The 15166-nt window shown below is 45.6% G+C and overlaps 2 protein-coding genes across 5 annotated transcripts in view; both read right to left on the minus strand.

Moving 5' to 3' along the window:
- LOC309325895 (uncharacterized protein) overlaps positions 1-2205 on the minus strand; it is a 37001-nt gene extending 34796 nt beyond the window's left edge. The window contains exons 1-4 of the mRNA XM_081834239.1: positions 1857-2205; positions 1003-1749; positions 715-796; positions 363-445 (exon numbers count right to left, since the gene is read on the minus strand). Of these exons, the coding sequence (XP_081690365.1) occupies positions 363-445; positions 715-796; positions 1003-1416 (579 nt within the window). The 5' untranslated portion in view covers positions 1417-1749; positions 1857-2205. The remainder of the gene's footprint in view (positions 1-362; positions 446-714; positions 797-1002; positions 1750-1856) is intronic.
- Positions 1-15166, minus strand: part of LOC309325917 (uncharacterized protein) — a 93783-nt gene that overhangs the window by 64074 nt on the left and 14543 nt on the right. Inside the window, exons 2-6 of one of the 4 annotated variants that reach the window (XM_081834296.1) lie at positions 13771-14269; positions 13509-13584; positions 13194-13276; positions 11773-11899; positions 6142-11147 (exon numbers count right to left, since the gene is read on the minus strand). In XM_081834296.1, coding sequence (XP_081690422.1) covers positions 9589-11147; positions 11773-11899; positions 13194-13276; positions 13509-13584; positions 13771-14184 — 2259 coding nt within the window. In that variant the 5' untranslated portion in view covers positions 14185-14269 and the 3' untranslated portion in view covers positions 6142-9588. The remainder of the gene's footprint in view (positions 1-6141; positions 11148-11772; positions 11900-13193; positions 13277-13508; positions 13585-13770; positions 14270-15166) is intronic. The other 3 variants (XM_081834295.1, XM_081834294.1, XM_081834293.1) reach the window with 3 other exon arrangements.

Raw genomic sequence — 15166 nt, forward strand, 5'->3', positions numbered from 1 at the left:
GTTTGTTGTGTATTTTAATGATGGGTATTCATCTTTGTGTAAATGGGTGCAGGGAGGGGAAGGAGGGGGAAAGCCCTATAGTGCAAGCAATGGGACGCGTGAGGTGAATTGTGGCCACTCCTTTTATGGTTTATCAACTGTTTAGAAGTGTATCTTAGCATAAAATGTTGAATTGGTAAATAAAACTGCAACAACTAATAAATAATACTAGCATCATTCAGAAAGCTAGTGAATGTGACGTGATTGTTAATCATTCTACGACATAAACCTTCTGGAATGGCATTTTAAGCCTTTTTTAAAGGGCAGTTATGACAGAAGTCAAGAGCAGGAGCTTCTTTGCCCGCAATGCTCCTTCTCCCTACCTGATCTGTTTCCAGAGCTGAAGTTTCTCCTCTGCCTCCAGGCAAAGATGGAAGAAGAGGTCTTGGCAGCATCATTCTGTCATCTGTGAGAGACAAAAGGAAGTGGCAGGCCATTAGCACATGCATTTCTTAAAGGTGAAGCAGTGCACCTCTAACTACAGATGGGCCTGTGATAAAGTCTCACCTACTGAGTGAATTTTGACATTTGTATTTTAGCTACATAAAAATGCATGTCCACAACTTAAGGCTCTTGGCCTTAAGCATCTGCCCCGAAAAGATGAAAAGAACCCACAGGTTAGTTTCCAAATCCACAGAGTGTGACCAAATGGAGAAAAAACTCCTTCCTCCTTACCCATTGGTCTCTCTCTCCAGACCAACAGAATCCCCTTTGCCTCAGTAGAATCCAGGTCCATTTCTGGAAACAGATTCTTTTCCTGAAAAAGCAACAAGGATTCAGAACAGTGAATGTGGAGAAATATTAGAAAAGGTATGGGAGGGGCAAACACTTCAGGGTATCAGAGATCATTCCTAGGATGCTTCCCCCCCACAAAAAAAGGTCGAGCCATTATGAAAGAATTTCAGGAAACTCTCCCTCCTGTTCAGAGCCCCTTCGGAATATCCACAGGAAAGTCTCTCTCACCTGCTGCTCTGCCTGCTTCCTCTCCTCTGCCTGACTCAGGAGGAATCCTTCGGCCAGGGCCACCGCCTGGGAACTGGTCTCCGCTCCACATTCCCTCACCCAGATCTCCATCTCTGGTGGAAGAACAGCCAGGAACTGCTCCAAGATCACCAGGTCCAGCATCTCAGCTTTGGTGTGCCTTTCTGGCTTGAGCCACTGACGGAAAAGGAGGTAGAGGCGACTGCAAACTTCTCGAGGTCCTTTGGCCTCCTGGTAGCAGAACTGCCTGAACTGCTGGCTCTGCACATCTGAGCAGAGAATGTCCTCCTCACCCAGGATCTTCTGCATGGAGCTTTCCCAGAATCCCTCACTGCTCCCAGTGTTGATGGCATGGCCTCTTCCTGCTTCTGGGCCAGCTGACTCTTGCTCATCCATCTGGGCTCTCAGGAAGCCTCCAAGAGATCAGAAGAAAGCCCTTGTTCTTCTGCCCAGTTCCGTCTGTCCTAAGTGTCTACAAATCCTACAAAGCAAATACATTGTTCTGTTATGAAACAGATACATGGCCACAGGAAGAATAAAGTTCCCTGAGCAAGCGTGGATGAGTCTTGCTAAGAACCAGGGCTGGGCTGGACTACAGCCCAGACTCTGAACTGCCTTCAAAAAGGGAGAAGGAGAAGTCAGCATCTAGTCCTCCTAGAAGAAAAGTTACTATACAAAATGTGCAGGAAACCTAGACAATTTCTGTCGGATGAATCAGCCTATTTGCTCCTGTCTTTCAGTGTTTTCAATCAGTGAAAGAAGTCAGAACTGTGATAGACAAGCGAGTCATTTGTACGAGTGTAAATTAGACACTAGGCTATAGTCTGTTCAGCCACAGCAGGTTCTGCACCCTTCCTGCCCTTTGACTTCCTCCCCAAAGAACTCTCTTCCTTGTCTCCTGAGAAGAGACAGAAGCCAGCCAACCTGCCAACTTTGGGGTCCTCTAGGGTTGCTCTCCCTCCCTCCCTCCCTCCCCCAATTCAGGGCCCATTGCTTTCCTGCTTCTGCCTCAGTTTCTAGCATTTGGATTCTCCAATGTTCTCACGAAACACTACTGGGGTGGAGTCCCTTTTTCTTAGGTCAGAGGGCCAAAGAACAGTGCTAAAAAGCAAGTATAGAAGGGCTCACATTCCTACTGTGTCTCTAAGCACCCCTCTTCAGCTGCTTCCCCTTTTTCTGGTTTTGTTTAAACATATTCCTCAGACACTGACCTCTAATAATGAACCATATGTTGTAGATATTCCCATCAACATATTGTGCATACAATTTTTTGTATCCTTTATTATTCCTAGTTTTCTGCTTTTGTTTAAACCCACATGTTCCCATGAGGTATTTTCCCTCGGAGCCAGAGCAGAGTGTGGGGGTGCAGTGCCTCCGAGGTTCCAGCAGAGGGCGGGAGCCTCTCTCTTTCTGATTGGCTCCCAGCCCTTTTGGAGGGAAAATCTAAGGAGCCGTTTCTGAGGGAGAGTTTGACAGGGACAGATTTGAGATGGGAGATGGGGATGGGGAGAGGCTCTTTTCTGAGGGAGAACTGGCTCTGATCTGAGGGGAGAATCTCTCTAGCCAGAAGAAGCAGTCTCACAGCTTAAATAGGAAGACGACCCAGTGGAGCGTCTGGGGAGAGTATGGAGGCAGGAATTAATCTGGAGGGCTGAGTCTGAGGAAGCAGGAGAGGGAGGAGCTGTGTGAAGACGGACTAAACCAGGGTCTCCTTCCAGTCAGGAGGGGAGAGATCTGCTAGGAAAAGGAGCTCCCCAAACCAAGAACAAGGCCTGAGAGGATCCCCTGGGTCTGTGGGAAATCCCTCAGGGTGGCTGAGAGAGAGGCGGATGAATGAAAGATGCCCCTCGCTCAGGAACCAAAGTATTAGGCTGAGAAGGAAGCTGCGCTGTATTAAAAGTATTTAAGTGTAACCCTGCTCATAACTAAGTAAATGAACAGAAACCGAGTTAATTCTTTTACCTCCTATGGTAGAAACCTGAACTGCCAACTGAAGTGCAACAAGTGAGCTTTTAGCAACTGAAGTTTAAGAAAAGCTGTGCATGTACCACAGTGAGATCTTTCTATTTAGTTTAAGTAAGAAGTTAAGGAGAACACACCTCCTGACCCAAATTAGTTTCACAAACTTTTTTTGTTTGTAAATAAAACTGTTCTTGTTCGTTCAGCTCCTTCCTAAGACTCTAAATCACACAAGATACTCACAAGGTAAAAAGGTAGAGGACCCCTGACAGTTAAGTCCAGTCGTGAACGACTCTGGGCGCTCATCTCACTTTACAGGCTGAGAGAGCTGGCGTGTAGCTTCTGGGTCATGTGGCCAGCATGACTAAGCCGCTTCTGGTGAACCAGAGCAGCGCACAGAAACGCCGTTTACCTTCCCGCCGGAGCGGTACCTATTTATCTACTTGCACTTTGACGTGCTTTCGAACTGCTAGGTGGGCAGGAGCAGGGACTGAGCAACGGGAGCTCACCCCGTTGCAGGGATTCGAACCGCCAACCTTCTGATCGGCAAGCCTTGGGCTCTGTGGTTTATACCACAGCGTCCCCACTCACAAGTTACAAGGTACACTAACAAGGTACACTAACAAAGTCTCTAATTAGACATGTCTAGTCTGACAGAAGCATGCACTCCTGACTTCTCATTCACCTTTCTGTCTCACAGATGGCGGAGGGATTCTGGCAAGACCGCCTCATCCATCTTTTCTTGGTGGCGGAGGAGAAGTCACAGCTGTGGAACCAGATGAGTTGGGGAGAAGGAGCATGGGGGGAGAGAGGCCGGGGGGTTAATTTGCATACCACGAGGTGGGTCTGCTATATTTAATGGGGGGCAGCTGGCGGAGTGAATCTGCTACACATGGAAAAAAGACAAAGCCTAACAGAATCATATAAATGCAGAAGCAGTACGAAAAGTAATCAAAATAACATCCAGGACAACACACAAAGCCTCAAGCATGAGATAAAATAGCCTCAAGTTACACCCAGAGCCTCAAGAAACAGCCATGGTGTGGCTGGAATCTGCAGAGTTTGTGGCACCACAAAGCGGTGAGCAGCCTTGGCTCTGAAGGAAGAACAGGGTTGCAGCCCTCCTGCAAAACCACCCGCCCCCCCCCGGCTTTGCAGGGAGCAAGGAGGGGGTGCAGGACCCTGGGGGGCACGCATGACCTGGACACGGCCCCCCTGCACCCTCGCCTGCAGCCCTGGGACCCCCAAAGGGAGGAGAGAGAGAGGAGACTCACCCGATTGCAGCAGGAGCCACCCAGGCAGCAAAGCGGGCAAAGGAGACACGCAAAACATCCACCGCCCCCCCCCCTTGCAGGAAGTGACTAGGGAGGGGGAGGGGCTTTGGATCGGGAGGACCTGGTCCCCCCCCCCCGCACCTTTCTTTCTGTCCTCTCTAGGAATCCGGTTCCGTTCCGTGTCACCCTGGCGAAGCCAAGCGCCCCCAGCTTGCCCTTCCCCTCTGCAAAGCAGGCGCCCAGGAGGAGCCCCGTGCGTTGCGCACATCCAGAGATGCTGTATCCTGGCTGGGCTCTGAGCTGCTCCCTCCCTTGGCCAAAATAAACGAGGAAAAGCTGGCCGGGCAAGGACACAACCCGCGCCCTCCCCACATGGCTTATACATTGCGATCTACTCCCCCTTCCTTTCAAACCCATGCTTTAAATTTGTTTTTATTTCCCCCATCATACAAAAACCCAGCATTTAGCAGGGTAATTAATGACTCATGATTCTTAATAGACTTTTCAGTGCTCTACTGATTCAAATTTAAGTCTTAAAAGATGACAGGCAAGAACGCTCAATGACGAAACAACACACGTTTTTACCAGGTACTTCACAGGGAAGCCGCAGAAAACAAGGAGGTTGGTCAAGTTTAATGACAAGGTTCAACGATTTGCTGTTCGCAATGCAATGAGTATTTGTCTATGGATGTCTCTGTTTACTGAATCTAACATAAAGAACAGTAGAAGGGGGGCGGGTTAAAATCATCAGGGTCTGGGGCACCTGCACAGGAGCACCTGGGAAAGATTAGTAGGTGCCATGGCACCCGCATGCACCCAGTTGGTGACTGTTGTGACTGGGGTTTGTGATTTCAGCTCTCTTGACATCATATGCTGGAGAGAGTTCTCTAGTAACACTTCTTTATTAAAGCAACAAGACTGAGACCTGAGGAGGGGAGAGCTACATTTATAGGGACAGGATACATTTTGGAGGGAACAATATCAGGCAATCACAGTCCTGCCTTTTGGAGGAAACCAGTAAGACAGAGGATCCAAATATAGCAGCTTAAAAGAACAGTAGAAGGAGGGGGGTTAAAATTATTAGGGTCTGGGACACCTGCACAGGAGCACCTGGGAAAGATTAGTAGGTGCCATGGCACCTGCATGTGCCCAGTTGGTGACCCCCCCTACAGCACTTGGCTGAACACAGGCCAATTTCTCACGCAATGAATGTAAATAGTTCCTCTCCAGCAGGAGTCCTTTGGTCAAAAGTCTTTGCTCAGGCTACAGCTCTTTTCACATCAGACGTAAATTTTGCGCTCACACTGAAGAGTTATCTGAGTTGAAATAATGCCCCTGCGTGAGAGATACCCTACCCCTATTCATGAAGTATCAATCGTTGTTTGGAAGCTGCTAAATAATTTCCATTCTAGTTTTCTTGTGCCAAGTAATTTCCTCAAGCTAAGCACAGGTATCAGTTCTGTAGGTAGAGTGACCCAGATTCCCCAGGATAGGTAGAAATGCCAGTGCAAAGACTCTAATGGGACAAGGCTTTTTAGCTTATATATTCTTTCCCTTTTCTAGGAATCCTCAGAGGCAGAGTATTCCATTAATGGCAGCCCAGAAACAAATTCATTCCCTGACCCATCCCATGAGAAGCCAGAGTCTCGGGAGCCTGTATCTCCTTCCTTGAAGCCCAGGAAGACACCACTGCCACCTCAATCCACTGGTCTACAGGCTGCTCAGAGGACTGAGACTCTGGGAAAAATCCTGAGCCTGAAACTCCAGATCCTAGGGCACCAAACATTTTTCGGCCACTGGCCCCCAGTCCTCCTCAGTGCCCCCTACCATATAAAAGCATTATTCAGAAGAGTTCTTCAAAGTCTGAGAGTTTTGTACACTGCCACACCTTTGCCTCTTAGTGTCCCCCAGGAAAAAACCCTTCATGGGGCAGTATCACCCACTTTAGGGACCAAGAGGAAGCCAGTGGTTGCAGAGGAGGAACCGGTCCTTTAACTGCCCAGGTGGGGCATTCAGGGAGTGTGGCCTCAAGCCAGCCAATAGCAAGCCAGATTCTTGGGTAACTCCAGACCACTGCTGACACAACCCTCCCTGCGGAACCCCTCCCACTAGATGTCAGGGAGATTCATTGGTAACTCCAGGCCACTGCTAACTGCTCTGCCTCTGCTGCAGGATTGCTAGCTGTGGTCTTGAAGCAGGCTCCTTTGTCCCTCTCCATGGTGCTGATTCTGCCTCCCCACCCCATCCTGACAGCTGAGGATCTGGGCGCTATGGAAGTCCTCTTGCTGGTGCGGTCTTCAATTTCCCATGGACAGAACACCCATGTACCCCTCACAAGGCTTTTCATTCATCCACTCTCACTTCTCTTCAGCAGTGTGATGCAGCAGCAAAAATAGCTAATCCTATTCTAGGCTGCATCAATAGAAGCATTGTCCCCGAAGCATTGTCCCCGGATTGAGGGAAGAAATAGTCATGCTTTAATCTAACTTGGTCAGACTCCCCTAGAGTTCTGTGTCCAGTTTTGGGTACTACAATTTAAGGATATTGGCAAGCTAGAACATGTGACCAAGATGATCAAGGGCCACATGGAAGATGGAGCAAGCTTGTTTTCACTGCTCCAGAGGGTAGGATCCAAATCAATGGCTTCCAGTTACAAGGAAGAAGGTTCGTACTAAACATGAGACAGAACATTCTGATGGTGGACTCTCCTTCCTTGTGGGTTTTTAAGCAAGAGGTTGGATGACTATCTGTCATGCATGCTTTTTTTCCTTACAGTAATTTTTATTAGTTTTCAATTACACTAATTCAATGAAAGCCTCATTATAACAATGCCAAATTATAATACAATTACTTATCCCAATCATTCAAATGCCAAATTATATAATTTAGGTGAGCTCCCGCATACTAGAATTGATGGTTTGAAGATTTACTTTATTTCTGCGTTCCAAAATCTTATTCATCTCAATTACACCTCAGTTGAAATAACAATCCCTTCTACAGCATCTGCAATATAAACAACATCCATTCGTGTTAAATATCAAATTATTTATATAGCTGTAAGTGAAGCATTCCAACTATGTCCTCCTGTGTGTGTCAATTATTCTGTCCGTGTTCCTTCCTGTCCTTGTAAAATATTAAATCTATCTTTTCCCAGCCGTTGCCGCTCTCCATCATGACTTGGGAGGAGCCAATATCCCATTGTTGTTTCAGAAGTTCTCTATTTCTCCGTCCTGTGATTCACTGTTCTGCAAGTTTGACAGCAGCTGCAAAAATCACACTGTTCCAGTAAATATCCTGTTTCGCCTTTTTTCTCTCAGCCTGGGAGGGAGTGATCTGACAAACTTCAAATAGCTCAGTAATGAACCTTCCTTGGCAAGTCCACAGATTCATTTCATCTCTCCATTCAGCCAAAAATACAGTAAGCAAATATATTTCCAATTAAATTAAATTCCAAGTCTTTTTAGCATTCAGTCCACAAATAATAGAGAATAGGGAAGTCAGCTCTAAATTTCCATCATAAACCTTCTGCTGAATAGAGCTTTCCTTTTTCCTTCTTTCTTTATAACACACACAGTTTCACTTGGTATTATACTCCATAACTGAAATCCAGCTTCACCTATACATACATAATTGAACTAGCATTTCAGGGAGGGTTGCCAAATCATATCTGTAAAAAATGCAACTTTATTTAAAGACCATAGACTCCCCTCCCCCACACCGTCGTTTACACTGATTGAAGTCTTCTTTCAAGTTCAGACCTTAACAACCTTGCAGCTGATTCAATTGCACAGTTTATGATTACATCTCTTCTCGCACGCACCTGTACTTTAGTCCAAATTAAACTCTAATTAACAGGAGAACCTCTGCTTCCTAATGGCGGCATAGGAGGGTTATTGGCAGGCGAAGTTCTTTTGCACTCCCGGCCTCCCGCATTCCATGACGGAGCAAGAGGCATGTACATAGATGAACTGTGAGTGGAGCCTGTTCCCCCTGTCCCTGGGGGGAATTTGCAAGGATAATTACCCTCAATTATCCTTATTTTTCCTTCAATAACAATCTCCCGCTGTCTTGGGAGCTGCCTCCATTAAGGCAGAGCAGCACCAGAAGCCATCTGCCATGCATGCTTTAGTTGAAACTCCAGCACTGTAGTGGGTTAGACTAGATGGCCCCTGTAGCCCCTTCCCACTGTGTTTCTATGATTCTCCTGGTATGCAATCTTTAAGTGGGATGATCAAATTCTCCTCTAGGGCATATTTATTCTTAATTGGGTCCTCTGGTTCTTCTTGAGACGATTTGCTTAAGCTCCTTTATGTTCTCCTCTTTGGAGTCCTTTTATATTTCTGGGATCTGGCTGCTTTAAAGTGAAGAATTAGTGGTGATAAAATCAGGTTGTTAAAAGACTCATACTGGGAAAATTCCTTTGGAAATCAACATAGGCTTTGTGCGATGTAGCAGTGAGGGAATTTTGGGAGGTCCTAAAGGATAGTAAGACTCTCTGAGCTTGATTGTAGTAGTTTGGAGGATCCACGTTGATTAAGTCTATATGACCACTTGATCCCCTGATAAAGTCCTCATATGTCTCTTGGCCAGTTGAACTGTAGTCCATCATAGGACCCAGCATATACCATATTTTTCCATGTGTAAGGCACCACCATATATAAGACAACCCCTGTTTTTTTACCCCAAATTAAAATGCACTATGCACTATCCATGTATAAGACGACTCCTTATTTTAAACTTGAAAAATTTAGGAAAAATTATAGTCTTATACATGGAAAAATACAGTAGTAAGGCAAACTTTATTCAACAGATGCACTAAGTGATGTTATTCTTTCATTCCACTGTCAAGCTTCTGCCTTGTAAACTCTCGTGATTTAGAGCTCATTTCCTGAACCTTATCTTTGGCTCTCAATGAGTTGGGTAGAAAAGGTTTTATTGATGTCTTATGACTTATCAAGTCAATCTACTTTCTGAGTGTCTCTGTAAACCTGATTACAGTGACCATTTCAGAATGAACTTCTTTCTGACAGATAAATGACAAAAGAGAACTTTCTATGTGTACAGTGGTACCACGGGTTACATACGCCTCAGGTTACATACACTGCTAACCCAGAAATAGTACCTCAGGTTAAGAACTTTGCTTCAGGATGAGAACAGAAATCGTGCTCCGGGGGCGCAGCGGCAGCAGGAGGCCCCATTAGCTAAAGTGGTGCTGCAGGTTAAGAACAGTTTAGGTTAAGAACGGACCTCTGGAACTATTTAAGTACTTAACCCGAGGTACCACTGCATGTGATTTTATACTATTTTATTTTGTTCTACTCAACTTTGTTCTAAACTATTCAATCTTGTAATTGGTGTTTTTATCTTGATACTGGTCACTGACTGTTATAAAATGACTACTGCTACCACTACTGGTATGCATTCTTAGATGTGAAGTTAGAGTTTCCTTCCAGGTGAAGCTCTTTCCACATTCCAAGCACTGATATGGTTTTTCCCCTGTATGAATTCTTTGATGGGGAGTGAGACTTTCCTTCCGGGTGAAGCTTTTTCCACATTCCAAGCACTGATATGGTTTCTCACCTGTATGAATTCTTTGATGGGCTGTGAGATGGGGCTTCTGACTAAAGCTCTTTCCACATTCTAAGCACTGATAGGGCTTCTCACCTGTGTGAATTCTTTGATGGAAACTGAGAGTTAATCTCTGGGTGAAGCTCTTTCCACATTCCAAGCACTGATATGGTTTTTCCCCTGTATGAATTCTTTGATGGTTCGTGAGACTTTCCTTCTGGGTGAAGCTCTTTCCACATTCCAGGCAATGATATGGTTTCTCTCCTGTATGAATCCTTTGATGGGCTGTGAGATTGGTCCTCTGACTAAAGCTCTTTCCACATTCTAAGCACTGATATGGTTTCTCCCCTGTATGAATTCTTTGATGGAAACTAAGAGTTAATTTCTGACTGAAGTTCTTTCCGCATTCCAAACACTGAAATGGCTTCTCCCCTGTATGAACTCTTTGATGTGTCTTCAGGATAGCATTCTGACTAAAGTTCTTTCCACATTCCAAACACTGAAATGGTTTCTCCCCTGTATGAATTCTTTGATGTGACTTAAAATTGGATCTCTGATTGTAGCTCTTTCCACATTCCAAACACTGATATGGTTTCTCCCCTGTATGAATTCTCTGATGGGAAGTGAGACTTTCTTTCCGACTGAAGCTCTTTCCACATTCCAAGCACTGATAGGGTTTCTCCCCTTTATGAATTTTTATATGAGATCTGAGACTCTTTTTCTGGGTAAAGTTTTTCCCACATTCCAAACACTGATATGGTTTCTCCCCTTTATGACTTCTTTGATGCGTGGTGAGATGGGCACTCTGACTGAAACTCTTCCCACATTCCAAACATTGATATGGTTTCTCCCCCGTATGAATTCTTTGATGGGTGGTGAGACTTTCCTTCCAGGCGAAGCTCTTTCCACATTCCATGCACTGATATGGTTTCTCCCCTGTATGAATTCTTTGATGAGAAGTGAGACTTTCCTTCCAGGCAAAGCTCTTTCCACATTCCATGCACTGATATGGTTTCTCCCCTGTATGAATTCTTTGATGGGTGGTGAGACTTTCCTTCCAGGCGAAGCTCTTTCCACATTCAAGGCACTTATATGGTTTCTCCCCTGTATGAATTCTTTTATGGGTCATGAGACTTTCTTTCTGCATGAAGCTCTTTCCACATTCTAAGCACTGATAGGATTTCTTCCCAAAGGGATTTATTTGAAGGGAAGTGGAATGGGAGCTTTGACTAAAGTTCCCTCTACACTCTGTATATTTACATCGCTTCTCCATTGGGTAGACATTGTCATGGTCTCCCTCGTTTTTAATTTCCAATTCATTACCATCTGCAACAAAGAGAGAAACAGATCACAGACTCAGGAAGAAATGCAACCCTTGATTATTGAACAATGCTAATTAATGCTTGGGACAAAGGAAGAACAGAAGGGAATTAAATGTAAGGTCTTACAACCGGCTTCACTGCTTTTGTCGACAGGCGTTAATAGGAACCTGAGTGTCAGGAATAAATCACATGGAATAAATGAAGTTAACTCTTTATGAGAACAAACAGGCTGCTCAGTAGTGTCAGGCCCAGTGAGCACAAGAACAATGCCCATAGACTTTGCCACTATGAGGAAGTCATGGCAACTTCAAGTCCCTGCCTTCCCCCAACTGACTAAGCCTCCTCTTCTCATGGGTCCTTCCCTTCTGTCAGCACAACTGTCTCTGCTCCTTCTTCTTCATACCTCTTTTAGTTCAGAGAGACGAAGGGCTTTAAAAGGGGAAACTGGAGGAAGAATATTCAGAGACAGAAGAGCAGATAGCCCTCCATTCAGGGTTCATTGTGAGGGTGTCAGAATCGCAGATGCTGTAGGTGGTGCTGTTGAGCTCCATCAAAATATTGGAGGTCCATCATATATAGATATGTATTGAATTTCAAAACATACATCATGATCCAAGAGGGAGCCTTACTGAGAGAGTTCATGATCCCACAATTCTCTTCCATGACTTCTTTATGCAGAGCTCTCTGGTCAGGATCTAGCAAAGCCCACTCCTCATCTGTGAAACGAACAGCTACATCTTCAAAGCACACTGGACCCTAAAAGAAGAGAGAAGTCTTCCTCTTAGACGGCCAACAGATTATCTACAACAGAGTGCTCTGCTGCTTTCTGCCTGTTCATTGCTGTTCTGTTTTAATGGGATTGTTTTGCTGTGCATATTAATTATGGATGCACATTTTAAGGTCTTAACGGAATTGTAAATTGTTTATTTTGTGTATTTTAAGGATGGGCATTCATCTTTGTGTAAATGGATGGAACTTCATCTGCTGTTCTTCAGATCATTCTCTCTGCTCAACACTCCCCCCTTTCCTCTCCCCGTCTACTGTTCTGGAGCGGGAAAACCTTCCCCATGCCCTAAAGAACCAAGTACTTGCAGATCAAGCTATGTCATGCAACGGATTGTATCCAGAGAGGACTCATAAACGTGTCCTACATGGCAGGGAAGGAAATTCCTGCTGATTTGTTGTCTAAAGTTGTTAACAGAGAACAACTGGATGTATATGTACATAGATTGCTGATGTACTAGATATTGCAATGGTTATCATGAAACGGGGGAGGATGTTAGTGTTTCACTCCTCCCATTGCAAAGATCATCTCATTCTATTGTTTACTTTCTGTTCTGTGAGAAAGGAAGCCTGTCTGTGTGACTTCCGTCTCTGGTACTATTGTACTTTTTCTTTCTGCTCTGTCTTGTGACAAGACTGGATGTCTGTATGAGGGCTGCTCCTCTCATACGTGTTTGTTATGTTCTTTAATCTGTAATTAGTAGAAATAAAGTAGGTATGCCCAGATACCTCCTCTCCTCCGTCTACGCTGCTTTTACTCTGTTCACAAGAGAGCAGCTGTGAGTCCCAGAACACCAGGACCCCTTCCCAGGAATGCTGTGTAGCCCTTCCAGTTGCCGGAGGAGGTCATAGGCCTGCAGGAGTGTTCCATTAAAGCCAACTTCAGGGGTGCAGGGGGCCACAAGGAGGGGAAGGAGGGGGAAAGCCCTATAATGCAACTGATGGGACTTGTGAGGTGAATTCTGGCCACGGTTTAATGGTTTGTCATTTGTTTAGAAGCTTATCTTAGCATTAAAAGTTAAATTGATAAATAAAACTGCAACGACTGATAAATAATACTAGCATCCTTCAGAAGGCTGGTGAACGTGAGGTGGTTGTTCATAATTCTCTGCACATAAACCTTCTGGAATGGCCTTTACAGCCTTTGTTAAGGACAATTTTGACAGAAGTCAAGAGCAGGAGCCTCTTTGCCCGCCATCAGGAGGAGAGAGAACCCTTGGTGCCCCATCTCTAAACCTCTTTCCCCACAATCCTTCATTCTCCTTACCTGATTTGGTTCCAGAGCTGCTGTTTCTCCGCTGCCTCCATGCAAAGATGGATGAGGAGGTCTTCCTGGCATCATTCTGTTACCTGTGAGAGGCAGAAGCAAGTGGCCGGCCATTAGCGTATGCTTTTCTTAGCAGTGAAGCAGTGCATCTCTAATTACAGGTGGGCCTCAGAAAAAGTCTCACCTACTGAATGAATTTTGACATTTGAGCTCCTGGCCCCAAGTGTCCTTCCCCAAAAGATGAAAAGAACACACAGGTTAGTTTCAAAATCCACAGAATGTGACAAAATGGAGAAAAAGCTCCTTCCTCCTTACCCAGTGGTCTTTCTTTGGTGTCCAATGGAGTCTTCTCTTCCTCAGTGGAATACGGGTCCATTTCTGCAAACAGATCCTTTTCATGAAAAAGCAACAAGGATTGAAAACAGAGAATGGAGAGAAAGAATAGAAAAGGAATGGGAGATGCATTTTAGGGTATCAGATATCATTCCTTGGGTGCTTTCCAAAAAAAGGTTGGGGAGTTTCAGGATACTCTCTCATGTTCAGAGCCCAAGAGTATCCAGAGGACAGTCTCTCTCACCTGCTGTTCTGCCTGCTTTCTCTCCTCTGCCTGACTCAGGAGGAAACCTTCGGCCAAGGCCACCGCCTGGGAACTGGTCTCTGCTCCACATTCCCTCACCCAGCTCTCCATCTCTGGCGGAAGGACAGCCAGGAACTGCTCCAAGATTACCAGGTCCAGCATCTCAGCTTTCGTGTGCCTTTCTGGCTTCAGCCACCGACGGTCAAGGTGGTGGAATTGGCTGCAAACCTCTCGGGGCCCTTCGGCCTCCTGGGAGCAGAACTGCCTGAACTTTTTTCTCTGCGCATCTGAGCTGAAGGTGTCCTCCTCACCCAAGATCTTCTGCACAGAGCTTTCCCACAATCCTTCACTGCTCCCAGTGTTGATGGCATGGCCTCTTCCTGCTTCTGGGCCAGCTGACTCTTGCTCATCCATCTGGGCTCTCAGGAAGCCTCCAAGAGATCAGAAGAAAGCCCTTGTTCTTCTGCCCAGTTCCGTCTGTCCTAAGTGTCTACAAATCCTACAAAGCAAATACATTGTTCTGTTATGAAACAGATACATGGCCACAGGAAGAATAAAGTTCCCTGAGCAAGCGTGGATGAGTCTTGCTAAGAACCAGGGCTGGGCTGGACTACAGCCCAGACTCTGAACTGCCTTCAAAAAGGGAGAAGGAGAAGTCAGCATCTAGTCCTCCTAGAAGAAAAGTTACTATACAAAATGTGCAGGAAACCTAGACAATTTCTGTCGGATGAATCAGCCTATTTGCTCCTGTCTTTCAGTGTTTTCAATCAGTGAAAGAAGTCAGAACTGTGATAGACAAGCGAGTCATTTGTACGAGTGTAAATTAGACACTAGGCTATAGTCTGTTCAGCCACAGCAGGTTCTGCACCCTTCCTGCCCTTTGACTTCCTCCCCAAAGAACTCTCTTCCTTGTCTCCTGAGAAGAGACAGAAGCCAGCCAACCTGCCAACTTTGGGGTCCTCTAGGGTTGCTCTCCCTCCCTCCCTCCCTCCCCCAATTCAGGGCCCATTGCTTTCCTGCTTCTGCCTCAGTTTCTAGCATTTGGATTCTCCAATGTTCTCACGAAACACTACTGGGGTGGAAACAAAACAAATTCCTTCCAGTAGCACCTTAAAGACCAACTAAGTCAGTTCTTGGTATGAGCTTTCGTGTGCATGCACACTTCTTCAGATACACTGAAACAGAAGTTTCCAGACCCTTCTATATAGTGAGAAGGTGGGGAGGGGTATTACTCAGAAGGGTGGTGGGAATGGGTGATTGGCAGATAGCTGTGATGAGCCTGTTGACGACTCTTAACGACTGCAATAGGTCTTACAGGAAAAAGCAAGGGGTGAAAAGGTGAAAAATGGCTTTGTCATGTATAATGAGATAAGAATCCAAGGTCTTTGTTCAGACC

Source organism: Podarcis erhardii, assembly GCF_964252035.2.
Source record: "Podarcis erhardii genome assembly, chromosome: 12".
NCBI lineage: Eukaryota > Metazoa > Chordata > Lepidosauria > Squamata > Lacertidae > Podarcis > Podarcis erhardii.